This window comes from Loxodonta africana, chromosome 11 (assembly GCF_030014295.1).
Source record: "Loxodonta africana isolate mLoxAfr1 chromosome 11, mLoxAfr1.hap2, whole genome shotgun sequence".
NCBI lineage: Eukaryota > Metazoa > Chordata > Mammalia > Proboscidea > Elephantidae > Loxodonta > Loxodonta africana.
In genome coordinates this window covers 23,002,540-23,019,287 of record NC_087352.1, presented here as the reverse complement: position 1 = coordinate 23,019,287, position 16,748 = coordinate 23,002,540, and the positions used below count along the sequence as shown (strand labels likewise).

The 16,748-nt window shown below is 44.0% G+C and overlaps 1 protein-coding gene across 9 annotated transcripts; it reads left to right on the top strand.

Annotated features, from left to right (window-relative positions):
* The first annotated feature begins 991 nt into the window (after positions 1–991).
* LOC111749564 (T-cell-interacting, activating receptor on myeloid cells protein 1-like) lies at positions 992–16,462 on the top strand. Of its 9 annotated transcripts, none has more exons than XM_064294226.1 (9): positions 992–1,296; positions 4,908–5,000; positions 8,513–8,548; positions 8,685–8,987; positions 9,273–9,569; positions 10,825–10,999; positions 11,395–11,576; positions 13,333–15,208; positions 15,324–16,462. In XM_064294226.1, the coding sequence occupies exons 1-7, from the start codon at positions 1,263–1,265 to the stop codon at positions 11,420–11,422; spliced, it is 966 nt and encodes a 321-aa protein (XP_064150296.1). In that variant the 5' UTR covers positions 992–1,262; the 3' UTR covers positions 11,423–11,576; positions 13,333–15,208; positions 15,324–16,462. The 9 variants fall into 9 exon arrangements, with proteins under 9 accessions (XP_064150296.1, XP_064150295.1, XP_064150298.1 ...); XM_064294225.1 differs by having other exon boundaries at positions 11,395–13,493; positions 14,264–15,208; positions 15,324–16,460; XM_064294228.1 differs by having other exon boundaries at positions 11,395–13,493; positions 15,108–15,208; positions 15,324–16,459.
* The last annotated feature ends 286 nt before the right edge of the window (positions 16,463–16,748 follow it).

The following is a 16,748-nucleotide window of genomic DNA, read 5'->3' as shown; positions in this document are numbered from 1 at the left end:
TGTCTTTGGGCAGGAGGTTTGCTGGTGGAGTAAGGTGCTCCTGGGCACTTTGTGGAGCTAGGTTTGCTGACCCATAGAACTAGAGCTGAGCACTTTCACTCTGAGGCTCATTGGCAGAGTGAGATGCCCTGGGGCACTTACTGGCAGAGCTAAAAGAGCTTTGCAACACTTGCCTGAGCAGGACAGAGGCAGAGGGGCTAGAGAGAGGTGTGCCTACGGGCACAGTGGAGAAGAGGCTGTCCTGATGGAAGAACTGTGTCCTGACCATTCCTGAACCTGAATTGTAACCTGTTATTTCCCTAATAGGGAAACCCTGGTAGCGTAGTGGTTAAGAGTTATGGCTGCTAACCAAAAGGCTGGCAGTTCAAATCCACCAGACACTCCTTGGAAACCATATGGGGCAGTTCTACTCTGTCCTATAGGGTCGCTATGAGTCAGAATCGACTCAACGGCAATGGGTTTTTTGGTTTATTTCCCTAATAAACCCCATAATCATGAGTATTGTCTGTGAGTTCTGCGTGGTCATTGCAATGAATTATTGAACCCAGCAGAGAAGTAGAGAGTGCCACAGGAGGAACAGTTGATGTCAGAATTGGTAAAGGTGGCGGAGTGAGGATCTCCGCCTCATAGGAATCAGCCTTGGATGTTGATCTTGATTCTCCTTCCCCCTTGTGAAGACAGCGATGGTCAGATGCCTCCCCAACACCATTTTTACACCACTCCCTACCTGATGCCCCTAAAACTTCTTATCTCTTTGTTATCAGCTCTGACCCAGCTCCAGCTCTCCAACGACCCCTAGGCAACAACCCAGAAGCAGAACGCTTCACTTGTGCTCAAATCCTGTTAACCAGAAAGCCTTGCTTGTGAGAGAGAAATGCAGTTGTAACTCTGGGTTTCCATGGATCCAGCTATAACCTTTCATTATGCTAGAGGGGACAGGGTATTGGGATTCAGTGAGCAATTTCTTACATATTTTTTCTGTTCATCTATGTGGGTTATACGCCTTGCAATTAGAAGATCTGAAGTCTATGTTGGGTGAGGATTCTGTAAGTTAAGCCTGTGGTAGGAGGCTTGGGAGGGTGTTGCAATAACTGGTTATCATTTCCTGATTTTGACTCTGAGAAACTGTGGGTACTTAAGTGTAGAGAATTTAAACCCTGGAGCAAGGCTGTTACTTCATATCCTCTAGTCGGGAGGACATTTTGAGTAACACAAACGGTAAGACTGAAGCAATTTTGTTGGAAGAGGCTGAAGGGGCCGCCATGATTTTCCAATTTCTGTTCCTGCTCTGCTTTGGTAAGCCCTAGGGGATAATAGGGTCATTATGGGTGGTGGTGGGTTAGGCTATGAAGCAGCCAGAGTTGGAGATGCCTGTGGGATAGATAATGGGTAAACCAAAACAAAAACCAAGCTCATTGCCATCGAGTCTACTCTAACTCATAGTGACCCTCTAGAACAGAGTAAAACTGCCCCCATAAGGTTTTCTAGACTGTAAATCTTAACAGAAGCAGATTGCCAGGTCTTTCTCCCGTGGGGCAGTTGGTAGGTTCGAGGCAACCTTTCAATTAGCAACTGAGCACTTAACCACTGCACGACCAGGGCTCCTTAGGTAATGTTTAGGATAAACAAACAAAAGAAACCCCAATTTCCAGAAGACATATTATGTGCCAGGAATGTGTTAGGTGCTTTGCACATGTTTTTTTTTTTCCTATTTGTTTTTCAAAATTCAGCTTTTCTGAAAATTTCCAAAGGCATTTTGCCATGTGCATGTGACACGTGTTTTTTTTTTAAAACAGGTTAGTGTTCTTCAAATCAACTCAAGCTTTTATTGTTTTTTATATATTACACTCCTTTTTTAAAAAAATAGATCTACTCTACTTATTTGAAATATCTGGACTAGGCAAATGTATAGAGACCAAGGTTAATTGGTGATCACCAGGTGCAGGAAGGAGGGGGAAAGGGGAACTCACTGTTTAGGGGACACCAATGTGTCCCTTAAGGGAGCTTAGGGGTTTTTGTTAAGTGTGATGGAAAATTTGGAAATGGATAGTGGTGATGACTGAACAACGTGATGAACACAATGGCACTGAATTGTACATGTAAAAAATGTTGAAACGGTAAATGTTTTGTTACATACATACATATTTATCACAATTTAAAAAATGGGAAAAATAGATCTATAAAACACCCTTATAAATGGAAAACTGATATCACTCATGAAAAATAGAGGATTATTAGAGCATGTTGTTGTTAGGCGCCCTGGTAGCACAGTGGTTAATGTTTCACTGCTAACCTAAAGGTCAGCAGTTGGAATCCACCAGCTACTCCTTGGAAAACCTATGGTGCAGTTCTACTCTGTCCTATAGGGTAGCTATAAGTCAGAACCCACTCAACAGCAGAGGGTTTTTTTTTTTTTTTTGGTTGCTGTTAGGTGCCATCTAGTCGATATAACTCATAAAAAAAAAATAGCGACCCATAATCAGTGTGAAATTAAGGCAATACTATTATGTTCTTATTAGGTGCTGCAGTCTGCTTGTAGGAATCCCTGGGTAGCACAATCGGTTAAGTTCTCAGCTGCTAGCCAAAAGGATGGCAGTTTGAACACACCCAGAGACATCGCGGAAGAAAGAACTGTTGATCTGCTTCCAAAAGTTCACTGCCTGAAAACGCTGTGGAGCACAGTCCTACTCTGACACACTTGGGGTCACCATGAGTCGGGATGGAATTGACGGCAACTGATTTAAGTGTTTCGGTTTTGCCTGCTTGTAGATTCTGAGCCACACTTATCTCCAGTTTCTGAGGAATGTGAACAGGGATGGGTTACCCAATAATCAAGGTATGCACAGGCTTACTCGTGCTTACTTACCAATTTGTGGTGCATGATTTTGTTTTTTGCATCTTTGAAGTGGTGAAACCCACGTGAAATTCTTAACTACAGATTAGTAGGTAAACAAAATTAAGCCTGTGGGTACCTTGCTCACCGGTTAATCCACCTCTGGATATGCGTGAATGTTAGGAATGGATTGAAGACTAGCATCCAGTCTCAATATTCTTCTACGTGATCAGTATTGAGAGAGAATTGAGGAGAAAGAAACTTTCATAACTTTCTCATACAGATTAGATTTAACGTTATTTAATCCTGTGTCATTGTACAACACAAAATCATTTTACATTATTTAGAAAAGTTCTTCAGGATAGTACTCATTCCCACACGTTGCACACAAGGACTCTGAGACTGGCACTTGAAGTCAATTGCTAAGACCACTCAGCTAGTAAGTGGGGAAGCCAAATTCAAATTCTGCTCTGTCTAGCCCCAAAGATCACAATTTTCCAATGAGTCATACTAGAACACTGTTTTCGTTTCTAGCCATTGAGATTGTTCCAACTTATGATGACCTTTTGTATAACAGAACAAAATGTTGTTGCCCAGCCCTGCACCATCCTCGTGATCATAGGTACATGTAGGAAATTAAAAAGGTCATCATTTGGGGGCTTTGGGGTGGAAATGATCAAAGAGTGAGTGGTGGCGCCACCTTTTGCGAAAACCTTGAGAAGGTAAATGAACAGTAAATCTAATGATTTAGGTAGGTGCTGAGAAAATTTTTGCGTAAACAGCCAGATAATCAGATAGGATTTGTTGACAAGACTGTCTTGATTGCAGCTATTCAACTCAGCAGCTGTAGACAACACAGACATGAATGAGTATGACTGTTGTCTTAGTCTGGGTTCTCTAGAGGAGCAAAACCAGTGAAATGTCCATAGATAAATGTATAAAACCAAAAAACCAAACCCAGTGCCATCGAGTCGATTCCAACTCATAGCCACCCTATAGGACAGAGTAGAACTGCCCCATAGAGTTTCCAAGGAGCACCTGGCGGATTCAAACTGCTGACCCTTTGGTTAGCAGCCGTAACACTTAACCACTATGCCACCAGGGTTTCCAGATATATGTATATAGAGAGAATTTACTTCAAGGAAATGGCTTATGCAATTGTAGGGGCTGGCAAGTCCCAAATGTGTGGGTCAGACGACAGGATGAGGACCTCCACTGGCTCATGTAGTTTCAGGGGCTGAGGAATCCAAAATCTGCAGGTCAGGCAACAGGCTGAAGGCCCCTGCTGGCTTAAGTCCCAGGAACTGGGGTCAGACACTGAGAAGATTACAGTATTGCAAACAGAGCAAACTTTACCAGAACATTGGTTTATACCAGGGATGCAGAGAATATCCTCTTCCAACTGATTGGCTGCTACATCCAATTACAGAATGAGAGGAGGTACATAGTGTCTGCCACACCACTGAGAATCATGACCAGGTCAAGTTGACACATAACATTAACCATCACAACTGTGTTTCAATAAAACTTTATTTACCAAAACAGGTGGAGGGCCAGATTTGTCCCAAGGGTTACAGTTTGAGGAGTCTTGATTTTAGATATAATAGGGTTGTGGTTTGATGGAGATTTCTGTTTCACATACAAATTAAGCCTAAAGATTCCAGAAAATACAGATGTAGAGGCTTTTACCTAGCTTTGCCAGTCATGAAAACTTCATGACTTCATGCCTTCAGATTTTTAGCTTCCAAGCTCATAGAGTACTATAGGGCAGTTCACCAAACATCAGGTCCTCCTCCAGTGATTGATCCCTGATGACGTGCCTAAAACAAGAGAGTCAGATGATGCTCTGTTCTGATCCATAAGGTTTTCATGGGTAGATCACCAGGCCTTTCTTCCTACTCTGTTTTAGTCTGAAGGCTCTGCTGAAACCTGTCCATCATGGGTAGCCCAGCTGGTATTTGAAATACCAGTGGCATAGTTTCCAGCATCATAGTAATGTGAAAACCACCAAGGTGTGCCGAACCGACAGACGGTTGGTGGCATATAGTAAATGCTATGTAATTGTTGTTGTTAGTACTGAAGAGATTCCAACTCATGGCAACCCCACGTGTGTCAGAGCAGCGTTTCTCAAGGAGATCGCCAGGACTGTTTTCCCAGGCACCTTGGGGTGAGTTTGAACCACCAACTTTTTGGTTAGTTGTCTAGCACTTAACTGTGCCACCCAGAGACTCCTCATATAATTGTTGGATATTATTATTATTAAGAAGTCATAGTGGTGCAGTTGTTAAAGCACTCAACTGCTAATGGAAAGGTCAGTGGTTCAAACCCAAGTAGTGGCTCTGAGGAAGAAAGATATGACAGTCTGCTTCTGTAAAGGTTACAGCCTTGGAAACTCTATGGGGCAGTTCTACTCTATCCTATAGGATCACTGTAAGTCAGAATTGATAGCAACAGGTTTGGTTTTGTTATTATTATTATCTCCGTCATCATCATCGTCTTGATGAAGCCCTTGAAATTTCTCTGGAGGCCACCCCTCACGCTCTCAATGTCATATCAATCTTTCCATCTCGTTCTGCCTCAGAGCCTGTGGATCAATGATTTTCTGCAGACTCATATCCTGTAACTTTGCAAATAAGACTTAAACATGAGATGAGGTGAGATGACCCGTGAACTCTTAGGTCTGAAAAGCAGGGGATGTCTACCACCGCTCACTGAGGACTCACTCAGGGGCCCCGTCTGGTTTGTTTTCTTCCTTTCTAGTTGCCCAAACTCCTGCAGAACAGTGGTTTTCAACCCCCACGGGGGCATTTGGTAAGATCTGGAGTCCCTGGTGGTGTAAACAGTTAACGTGCTCACTGCTAACTGAAAGGTTGGAGATTTGAGTCCACCCTGAGGTGCCTTGGAAGAAAGCCCTGCAGATCTACTTCTGAAAATCAGCCATTGAAAACCTTATGGAGCTCAGTTCTACTCTGACACATTTGGAGTCACCAGGAGTTGGAATTGATTCAGCAGCACCTGGTTTTTGTTTTTAAGACATTTTTGGTTGTCACAACTGGCTGCGGGTATTGCTACTGGCATCTGGTAGGTAGAGGCCAAGGATGCTGCTAAAAATTCTACAATGCACCAAATCAAAACCCAGCCTGTTGTCATCAAGTTGCTTCCGACTTGTAGCAACGCCATAGGACAGAGTAGAACTGCCCCGTGGGGGTTCCAAGGCTGTAAAGCATTACAGAGGCAAACTGCCACATCTTTCTCCCAAAGAGCTGCTGGTTGGTTGGAATCAACCTTTCCATTAGCAGTTGAGTGTTTAACCACTGTGCCACAGGGCTCCTCCTACAATGCACAGGAGATAATTATGCAGCCCACAACATCAATACTGCTGAGGCTGAGAAACCCTGGGATCCAATTGGATTCTGCATATCTCTTGTGTCTTTCTCTTGCTCTGAGGTCCAGTAATGTATTCATACTTGTCTCTGCAGTGGGGTCCATGAGAAGCTGGGTGGCTCAGGTGGGGTTCCTAGCCTCACCGTGCTAAGCTTGTTTGGAGAAGACCCGACTGGGTTCTTGAGCCTGTTCTTGAGCCTGTTCCTTATAGCCACTCTCTGAAGTCCTAACTCCTTTGAAGTATTGCCTCTGAGTAGCACTCCTTTGTTTCTTGGCAATCTCCGTGTGGCACCAATCTTCCTCTGCATATAATTGTGTCTGTGTCTATGCTGCTGTTTACAGCATTCATAGCACAATAGACATACACACAACCGTGTTCATTGTAGCATTATTCACAACAGCAAAAAGACGGAAACAACCTAAGTGCCCATCAACAGATGAATGGATAAACAAGCTACGGTACATAACACAATCGAACACTGTGCAACAGGATAAAGAACAACGATGAATCTGTGACATCACAGCATGGATGAATCTGGAGAGCATTATGCTGAGTGACATAAGCCAATCACAAAAGGACAAACACTGTATGAGACCACTGTTATAAATACTCATGGAAAGGTTTACACACAGAAAGAAACAACCTTTGATGATAATGAAGGAGGGGATGGGTGGGCAGAGAAAACCACTAACTAGACAATAGATAAGTGGTAACTTTGGTGAAGGGTAAGACAGTACATAAAACTGGGGAAGTCAGCACAACTTGACCAAGGCAAAGTCATAGAAGCTTCATGGACACATCCAAACTCCCATAGGGATCAAGTTATTGGGCTGAGGGCTGGGGACCATGGTCTTGGGGAACATCTAGCTCAATTGGCATAACATAGTTTATAAGGAAAATGTTCTACATCCTGCTTTGGTGAGTAGTGTCTGGGTTGTAAAAGCTTGTGAGTGGCCATTTAAGAAATATCTACTGGTCCCACCCTGTTTGGAGCAAGGGACAATGAAGAAAAGCTTAGCTGCAAGGGAAAGATTAGTCTGAAGGATTAATGGACTCCAACTACCACAGCCTCCATCAGACTAAATCCAGCACAACTAGATGGTGCTCAGCTATCATCACTGATTGTTCTGACAGGGATCACAGACACAGTGGAAAAAAATGTAGAACAAAATTCAAACTCACAAAAAAGACCAGACTTAGTGGTTTGATGGAGACTGGAGAAACCCTGAGAATATGACCCCTAGAAACTCTTTTAACTCAGTACTGAAATCACTCCTGAGATTCATCCTTCAGCCAAAGATTAGACAGGCCCATAAAACAAACGATAATACACGTAGCTCAACCATGTATACGAGACTAAATGGGCACACCGGCCAAGACACAAGGACGAGAAGTCGGGGGGTGGGGGGACAAGAAAGCTAGACCAATAGAAATAGGAAACCCAAGGTCGAGAAGGGGAGAGTGTTGACACGGGGTTGACAACCAATGTCACAAAACAATATGTGTACTAATTGTTTAATGAGAAACTAATTTGCTTTGTAAACCTTCACCTAAAGCACAATTAAAAAAAAAAAAGAAGTTGTTAGGTTTAGGACACCAGTACACTGAAATGGCCTCATTAACATGACAAAGAAAACCCTGTTCCCAAATGAGATCACACCCACAGATATAGAGCTCAGGATTCCAACACATATTTTGGGGGTACACAACTCAGTTCATAACACCATCCAAATGTGTGTGTGTGTGTTTGAGTATCATTTATGTCTCTCTACACTCTAGGAACTCATGGTAACCTCATGTGTGCAGAGTAGAACTGTGCTCCATAGGGTTCTCAAGGCTATGATTTTTGAGAAGAAGATTGCCAGGCCTGTCTTCCGAGGTACCTCTGGGTGGGTTTGAATCTCCAACCTTTTAGGTAGTAGTCTAGCACTTAGCTATATGTGCCACCCAGGTTGCTATGAGTCAGTATCAACTTTACGGCAACTAACATAAACAACAAGGAATCTTGTTGGTTTAATGGTTAAGCACTCTGCTGCTAACCAAAAGGTTGGCAGTTCAAACCTGCCCCGTGTCTCTGTGGGTGAAAAGACCTGGCAATCTGCTCCCATAAAGATTACAACCTAGGAAACTCTATGAGGCATTTCTACTCAGTCACATGGGGTCGCTATGTGTTGGAACCAACCTGACAGCACCTAACAAAAAGAGAATCTAGGGTGGTCTCTCAGGGATCAGGGTGGGGAGATGACATGAGCTGCAGGCAGAGGGTGTATCACTCATGGAGGATTCTTTTATAGGTCTGTGTCTTAGCCAAAGAGACGTGAAAAGATATGGTGAGTATTTCTTCAGTTAGACCCCTGCCTTGATCCTTCGCCCTAAATTCCCCACTTTTCCTTCCCCTTCCTTACATGGGCTTCTGAGAGGAAGGTGAGTGGTCAAATCCAGTCCTGGACTCTGTTTCCCTTCCAGGGCCACTTCCCAAGCCCAAACTCAGTGCCTGGCCCAGCTCAGTGGTCCCTCCTAAGAGCAATGTGACTCTGAGATGCTGGACTGCTACCAGGGAAGTACACTTTGCTCTCAAAAAGGGAAAAACTACTCTGGATTTTCCCTACAGAGTAGGATCACAGAGTAACCCTACAGAGAGCCTGGCTGAATTCCATCTCACTGAGCTACAAACAGGTGACAGTGGGGAGTACACCTGTGAATACTACAGGATTCTGTCCCCCTACACAGCTTCACAGCCCAGTGATGTCCTCCTACTTGTGGTTACAGGTGAGGAGGTGCTCTGCAATGACAGGGGATGAGGGAGGAATCAGGGGAGGAGAGAGAGACAAGGGTTTATGTCTCCAGTGTAGTGAGGTGTGGGTGATGGTGAAGAGAGACAGGAACAGAATTTGAATCTTGGTTTTATCCAGGGCTGGTTGGGAAGGAATACTCTGTCCTGGAATCAGTGGAGGGTGAGATTAGGAATCTTTAATTTACCCCCACTCTGTGAGAACCAGGGTGATGGACGACCTGAGCTTTCTCCCATTACCTCTCAGCTTCCTTCTTTTACAGGAGATTTACCTAAACCTTCCCTCCGAGCCTACCCAGCCCGTAATGTGGCTGAAAGAAAAGAGGTGACTCTGCAGTGCCAGAAGCCAGGCGATGTTATATCATATGTAATGTTTGCTCTACTGAAGGAAGGAACCCCAGCGCCCATACAGTACTGGAGGCCATTTGGGGACATGGCACAGTTCTCCCTTAAGAATGTAGCAGTGAAGGACACTGGGAACTACAGCTGTGTCTACTACCAGACAAGGGGTCCTTTCTGGGCCTCACACCCCAGTGATAGCCTTGAGATCTGGGTGACAGGTAAGGTTTTCTTGATTTTTAGGAAGTTTTTTTCTTTAATTAGAAAGCATTTGTCCTTTTATTTGATTCTTGTTTCTCCATCACTTGCACTACCATCTCTTTTTATATTTTTTCCTTTCATACTTTCTACTTCTTTGACTTTTTGTTCTGCAGTCTTGAATAATTTCCCATGTTGGTCTTCAAAATATTCAATCCTATCATCAAGGAGAATTCCTTCTACTCTTCTCTATATCTATTAAAAGGTTGGTTTACCTTGGCTTTAGTGGTTTTTATTCCCAACAACTCTTTTTTGTGCTCAGAACATAGTGATTCCATAGCCTCCTGGTTTTGTGTCACAGATGCAGTGTTTTCTTCTATCTGGCAACACATACTGTTAAGATTTTTCCAGAATTATCTTCTGTTTCCTGTGAGAATTCTACTTCATTGAGTGCTACATTGGAGATATAAATTCTTGTTTTTGCTGTGAGTTCTTCCCATAGAGTCAGTGAAGGTTTTGTAACAAGAAATAAAGGCCTATGTGGTCAGTATTGAGAGGTGGAGAAGGCTTCCTGAGCATGGCAGGTCATTACATATGTCTCCCTGCGGACCTTCCCTGCAGAGAACGTTGGTGCTGGGCTCAGAGGTGAACTTTGCATTAATTGGGATTTGTGAGGTGGGATGATACAGATGCAGACCACTCTTTAGGAACCAGGTCCAACAACAAGCTCAAGCCCTTCTTTAGTGGAGCTGAGATACATAATGGCCCAGCGTTTAGCCTCTACGTCCTAACTTTCTTAAGCTCAGTGCCTACATGTTGTTTTCTGCTGTGAGGTGGGATGCTGGGCCGGCCGAGTGAATCTCAGTGCTCCATTGGCGCTTCTTAAGCCTTTTGTGTTGTTCCTAAGACTAATTCCTAATATATGGATGGAGAAGATAAAAGGGAAATATAACCCAAAAAATCAAACCCGTTGCTGTAGAGTCGATTCCACCTCACAGCAACCATATAGGACAGAGTAGAACTGCCCCTTAGGTTTTCCAAGGCTGTAATCTTTATGGAAGCAGACTGCCACATCTTTCTTGCATGGAGCGGCTGGTGGGTTTGAACTGTCGACCTTTGGTTAGCTGCTGAGTGCTTAGCCACTGTGCCACCAGGGCTCCTTACAGCTGACTACTTACCAGGAAATAAAAGTGGGCATATGAGAGTCACAGTTTGTGGGGTCATTTGAGAAGGGGGGATACCCCTCTATAGCCACCCTTGTGACCCTTCTGTCTTCAGTTTCCCCAGGTAACACTTTGGGAGATAAGCCCTCAGTTTCCCCAAATACCACATCAGGAGATTACACCAAGGGTAACATCATCCGTCTGGGTCTTGCTGCGCTAATTCTGATTATCATGGCTGCTTTCCTGGTTGAAGCCGGGTATAGCCAGAAGGAGTCTCTATGCGGATCCAGGTAAACAACTGAGCATTTCTCTTTTTCATGGGCTGTGTAGTGATATGGGGTACCTAAAACAGCAAAATCTACCAGTGGGGACTTCTTACGTTTCTCAATATGGACACAAATGGCATTTTAAGTGGGATATTTCTTCACCTCATGAGACTGTCCTGCTCATTTTAGGAACACTTAGCATCTCTTTCAACCTCCCAGTCAATATCAGTTGAAGTTCCAAGCACAGTGGAACAGGAAAAAAAAAAAATTCATACCTTCCAAACATCCCTGGATTGGGAGGAGTGGGAGTTGGGGTCATGTTCCCTCTGGTTGAGAACCTGTGTTTGGAGACCAGGAGAAATATTCTTCCTCCTCTTCCTCCCTCTGTTGACTTCGGGTGTGTCCTTCTCTACTCACAGATCTCACAACCTCCCAGGGAAACGATGAATGCTTGTTGGAGTTAGACTTGCTGATCCTTACCGTTTCCTGTAGAGTCTTCCCTCTCAGCTCTATTGAGAACCACTCCAGGACAAGATGATGGCTTCTCTCTTCCTGGACTCCCCACCCAGGGCAGAGGACAGCACTGGGCATAAAAACTCATGTAATAAATTTTTGATGATTTGGATGAATACTCAAAATTTTAAAGTCAGGCTAGATAGCAGTTTCAGTGGCATCCGGGGGCACACTTCCTCCGTTGGAAAGTGGGGGAAACATTGATTCTTGGTATGATATTTATTATTTCTTCCCCTCCATTCTGTCTACTTTATGCTTGTGGACCTCAAATTAGGCAAATGTTGGAATTTATATATTCATCAGACATGTGTTCTAAATTTTCTTTCATATTTTCCAACTTTTCACCTAATTTTGGGACAATCCCACTGTATTCCATGGCATCAATTTGTTCCTCAGTTGCAACCGGTATTTCTGTTTCAGGTGTGAAATGTCAATTATATTTTCATTTTCAAGATCTGTTGTTTCTTGTTAATACTATTGTTCTTTTTCATAAATATTCATTCTTATTTTTAAGCTATTGCTGTTATTGTCAGCTACCATCCAGTTGGCCCCCGACTCATGGTGACTCTATGCACAGCGTAATGGAACACTGCCTGGTCCTGTGCCCATCCCCATGATTGCTTGGGGGTTAGGCTGTTGTGATCCATTGGGTTTTCACTGGCTGATTTTTGAAGTAGATCACCAGGCCTGTCTTCCTTAAGCTATTATCTCCTCTATTGTAACTCTCTGGATATCTTTTTAAAAAACCAAGTTTGATTGTAATACAAATGACTCCCTTAGATGTAAGTTCTTCTTTTTGTCCCGTTCCTTTCATTCTGTTGGGTTTCATCAAATGATCAGTGAGTCTTGTTTCTTCACTTATCATTAGAGTTTAGATTCCCTTTTCGTGGCTGGGGCAGTTGCAGGTAAGATGAGGTAAGGGCAGCAGCAGCTGACATTTTTTGTCCTCTGCGCTGTTTTCCAGGCACTGGAGGAAAACTGGGGCTTGCCCTGGTCTGCTTATCACATAGCTGACCTTTTCAGTGTGAATGCTCCTGGTATCCTCGGGCACCAGGGAAATGTTTCTGTGCTCTCCATTCAAGTTGTAAAGCTCACTGCTCCTTTCAGGAAGACATTCTTTGGCTTCTGTCTGGCTCAAGAGTGGCCAAAATGGACAGATCTCTGAATTTAGAGCCCCAGTGGTGCAGCGATTAAGCACTCGGCTGCTAACCGAAAGGCCAGTGGTTCAAACTCACCAGCCGCTCCGCAGGAGAAAGATATGGCAGTCTACTTTCATAAAGATTACAGCCTTGGAAACCCCATGGGGCATTTCTACTCTGTTGTATACAGTCTCTATGAGTTGGAATTGACTCAGCATCAATGAGTTTGGTCTGGCTGAGGTACGCCAAATAATCACCAGTTAATTACCCTACAAGGTCCCTAGGTGGTGCCTATGATTTGCACTCTATTGTCTAGCTAAATTAAAGATTGGCAGTTTGAACCTGCCGAGCAGTACTGTGGAAGAAAGGGCCAGGCAATCTGCTTCTGTTAAGATTACAGCCAAGAACCATTCTTGAAGCCAGCTCTTCAGACATGGTTTGGACTGGACAATGGGTTGGAAAGGGATGCTGGTGAGGAGTGAGCTTCTTGGATCAGGTGGACACTTGAGACTATGTTGGCATCTGCTGCCTGGAGGGGAGATGAGAGAGTGGAGGGGGTTAGAAGCTGGCGAAATGGACACGAAAAGAGAGTGAAGGGAGAGAGCGGGCTGTCAAATTAGGGGGAGAGTAATTGGGAGTGTGTAGCAGGGTGTATATGGGTTTTTGTGTGAGAGACTGACTTGATTTGTAAACTTTCACTTAAAGCACAATAAAAATTATAAGAAAAAAAAAGATTACAGCCAAGAAAATCCTGTGGAGCATAGTCCCACTCTGTAACACATGGGATCGCCATGAGTCAAAATCAACTCAACAGCAAGCAACAACAGTTACCTTACAGCCACCTCTTGCTGCAGTCTTCCATTCTGGTATGTATGGAGCAGAATCAGTGATGTTCCCACTCCTGGAATGGGCAATTGAAACCTTTGTTATCTAAAACGGAGAGCAATAAAGTTTTGAAAGTTTGGCTCACACCCTTCATGAGTGTGTGCGCACACTCAACATGAGGGGGGCAAAGGGAAAATCACCACCGGACAGATTCCTATTCTTCTGTAGGGGACTTGGGGAAGAGAGGATGGGGAGGATGCCGGTGCCACTGTATAGTTCTTTCTGATCACCCAAAATTGCTTTTTTCCTGCCGGATGCCGTGATCCCAGGACCAGGGATGCAGCTGTGGGTACCAGAGGAAGGGATGATCCCTAAGCAACAGACAGTAGCTATACCCCTGAACACCTATGCTAGAATTCCCAAGGGCCTGATGGAATGAATGAATTGTACCTTCCACCCATCTAGCAAAATTGGGGTTGACAGTGAATACTGCCATATTGCCTAGTGGCCGAGACAGCCCACTAGTGTAGTACCTATGTAAACTTATCCAACATGAATGGGCATGGACTGAGGGGAAAGCATTTGCTAGACTGGTCTTGCTACCAGCAATCTGGACTAGCACAGCAGCTGAACCTGATGTCCCTGCCCTAGGTGGAAAAATTTGGGTGAAAATAAATGACAAATGGAGGGAAGGAGAAATAGTAGCTGAAGGTAAAAGAATGAAGAAATGGGTTATCCATAGCAGGGGAAATCTAATATTATGTTTGATACCTCAAGAAGGACTCAGAGCAAGGGAATAATTTTCTCTCAGTTAAATTTATCAGAGGCCAGAAAGTGTGAAGACAAGACAAACTATTGGAGAACCCGACCAGATCAGATGGATACCTGCAGCAGACCTGAATGGCTGGTACCTGAGTAACCTCACACTTAGGACTCTTTTGCCCTACTGAAGGACTAATTGTCAATGACTGTTTTGGACTGGTGAAACGATTGGGAGGGGTAAATTAACCCTTCAAGTATAAAAAGGCCAATGGCTAGAAGAGCCAGGGAATGGCCTGTGGTGTAATGAATTACTTAATACGGCCCTTCTATCCGTGACTTTTGTGACTCACACACAATGATAGAGTGGGACTATGTAAATAAGGTATATGGAAAACTGTAATTGTTGGGGTTGTGTGTCAACTTGGGTAAGCCATGATTCCCAGTATTGTATGATTGTTCTCCATTTTATGTGTTGTAAATCCTAACCTCTACATGTTAATGAGGCCAGATTGGTGCGGGGTGTATCTTGAGTCACAGCCTTGCAGGGGGGCATGATTCAAGTCCCATCCTTATTCAAGTTACACCCTTCCCTGGGGTGTGGTCTGCATCCAAGGTATATATGTGGGTATATCTGGATCACTAGTCTGGATCGTGCATCCGGTTTGTGATTGTCTAGCTTCCCCATAATAATCAGCGATATGGTTGCCAGACCCAGAAAGATAAGATTAAATGTGGTATAATTTCCTGAAGTGGTATCTCAGGAAGCTAAAAGACAGAAGAGTTTTGCACTAGGTGGGACAAAATGATACAGTCCGTTCCACTTTGCTGCAGTGGCACTTCCTTGTGTTTCCCTAGTTTCAAAGATTTGGATTTCCCTTGTGTCTCCTTCTCAGGTTAGTTTGGACACGGCACATGACCTGCCTACTTCATTTCCTTCCGGGGTCATTCACTCAGTATCTCTGCCTCCAGTTGCCTTCCCAGGCTCCTCACCTGGGTGAGTTGTTTGTTGCTATCTCAAAATGGCCACGCTGTGCTGGGCCAGCTGGCTGGGTGTGGACTCTCTGACAATCTTTGGATTCCTGCTGATTTCATTCTAACTTTCTTTCCAGCTGGTGCTCAGCCCAATTCTTCAATCTTCCCTTTGATGTTCAGGGACCCAGAGTTGTTGTTTGTATCTGTTTCACTTGGTTTCTAAAGTCTTTGTTGTGGGGGGATGTTAAGGTGCATCTATCTAAGCTGCCATCTTAACTGGACCAGTCAAGAGGTAGGTTTTACAGGTTATTGAAAAAAAAAAACAATAAAGCAGATTTTAAAAATACTCATTTGTGTTATTTCTATAACAGCAGCACTAAGAAACTAAGACATCCACCTTTGCCCAACTCCAGAGCAAAGACATCTTGTCCATTAGAATGGACCAAATCCTTGGAGAAGGACATCCGTCTTGGTAGAGAGTCAGCAAAAAAGAGGATGACTCTCAATGAGATAGGTCGTTACAGTGGCTGGAACAATGTGCTCAAACATAGCAATGATTGTGAGGACGGAGCAGGACCAGGCAGGGTTTCATTCTGTTATGCATAAGGTAGCTTGAGCCAGAGCTGACTCAATGGCACCTAACAATACCAATTTCTGATAAAACCAATGTTCTAAGATTCTGCTCCTGCCTTTCTCAAGCCTCTACATGGGAGGTCCGACTATTTAACTCCTGCCCTTACTCTGATTGTTCCCTCATCCTCTTGTCCAGGATGGATGAATGGGTCAAGCAAGAGCATTTCTCTTGCTTAAACACTTCCTCCTCACCTATGACCACAAGAGGCATGGCATCACTGGCTGGGGAACTTCTGAAGGGGAGTTCTTTCCTGTGATATTGACAGGTATATTCTCCTGCATCAAGCTGCCTCAGGTTAATGAAGGGAAATTGGCTGTTCTTTCTGAATAATCAACTGACAGCATTAATTAACTAACAGCATGGGCTTTAAGGGAAGTTGGATTCCTCCTTTGCTGAGAGTAAAGCTGACATACATGATGATAAGTAGTCCAGCAACTTAGAGTCACATTACTCCGGGCAGGTACCAAAAAGGTGAGCCAGACACTGAGGTGGGGCTTGGGAAGTGGTCCTGGAAGGGTAGCAGAGACAAAGGCTGGATTTGACCACTCACCTTGCTCCCAGGAAGCCCTTTTAAAGGAGGGGAAGATAGCGTGGGGAATTTAAGGTGAAGGATCAAGGAGAGTTTAATTAAGAAACACTGTTATGGATTGAATTGTTTGTCCCCCCCCCCGCCCCCGAAATATATGTCAGCTTGGCTAGGCCATGATTCCCAGTGCTGTGTGGTTGTCCACCATTTTGTGATCTGATGTGATTATCCTATGTGTTGTAAATCTAATCTGTATGGTGTTAATGAGACAAGATTAGAGACAGTTATGTTAGTAAGGCAGGACTCAATCCGCAGGATTAGGTTGTATCTTGAGTCAGTTTGTTTTGAGATATATAAAAAGAAAGACTAGAGCAGAGAGGAGAGGGACCTCATACCACCAAG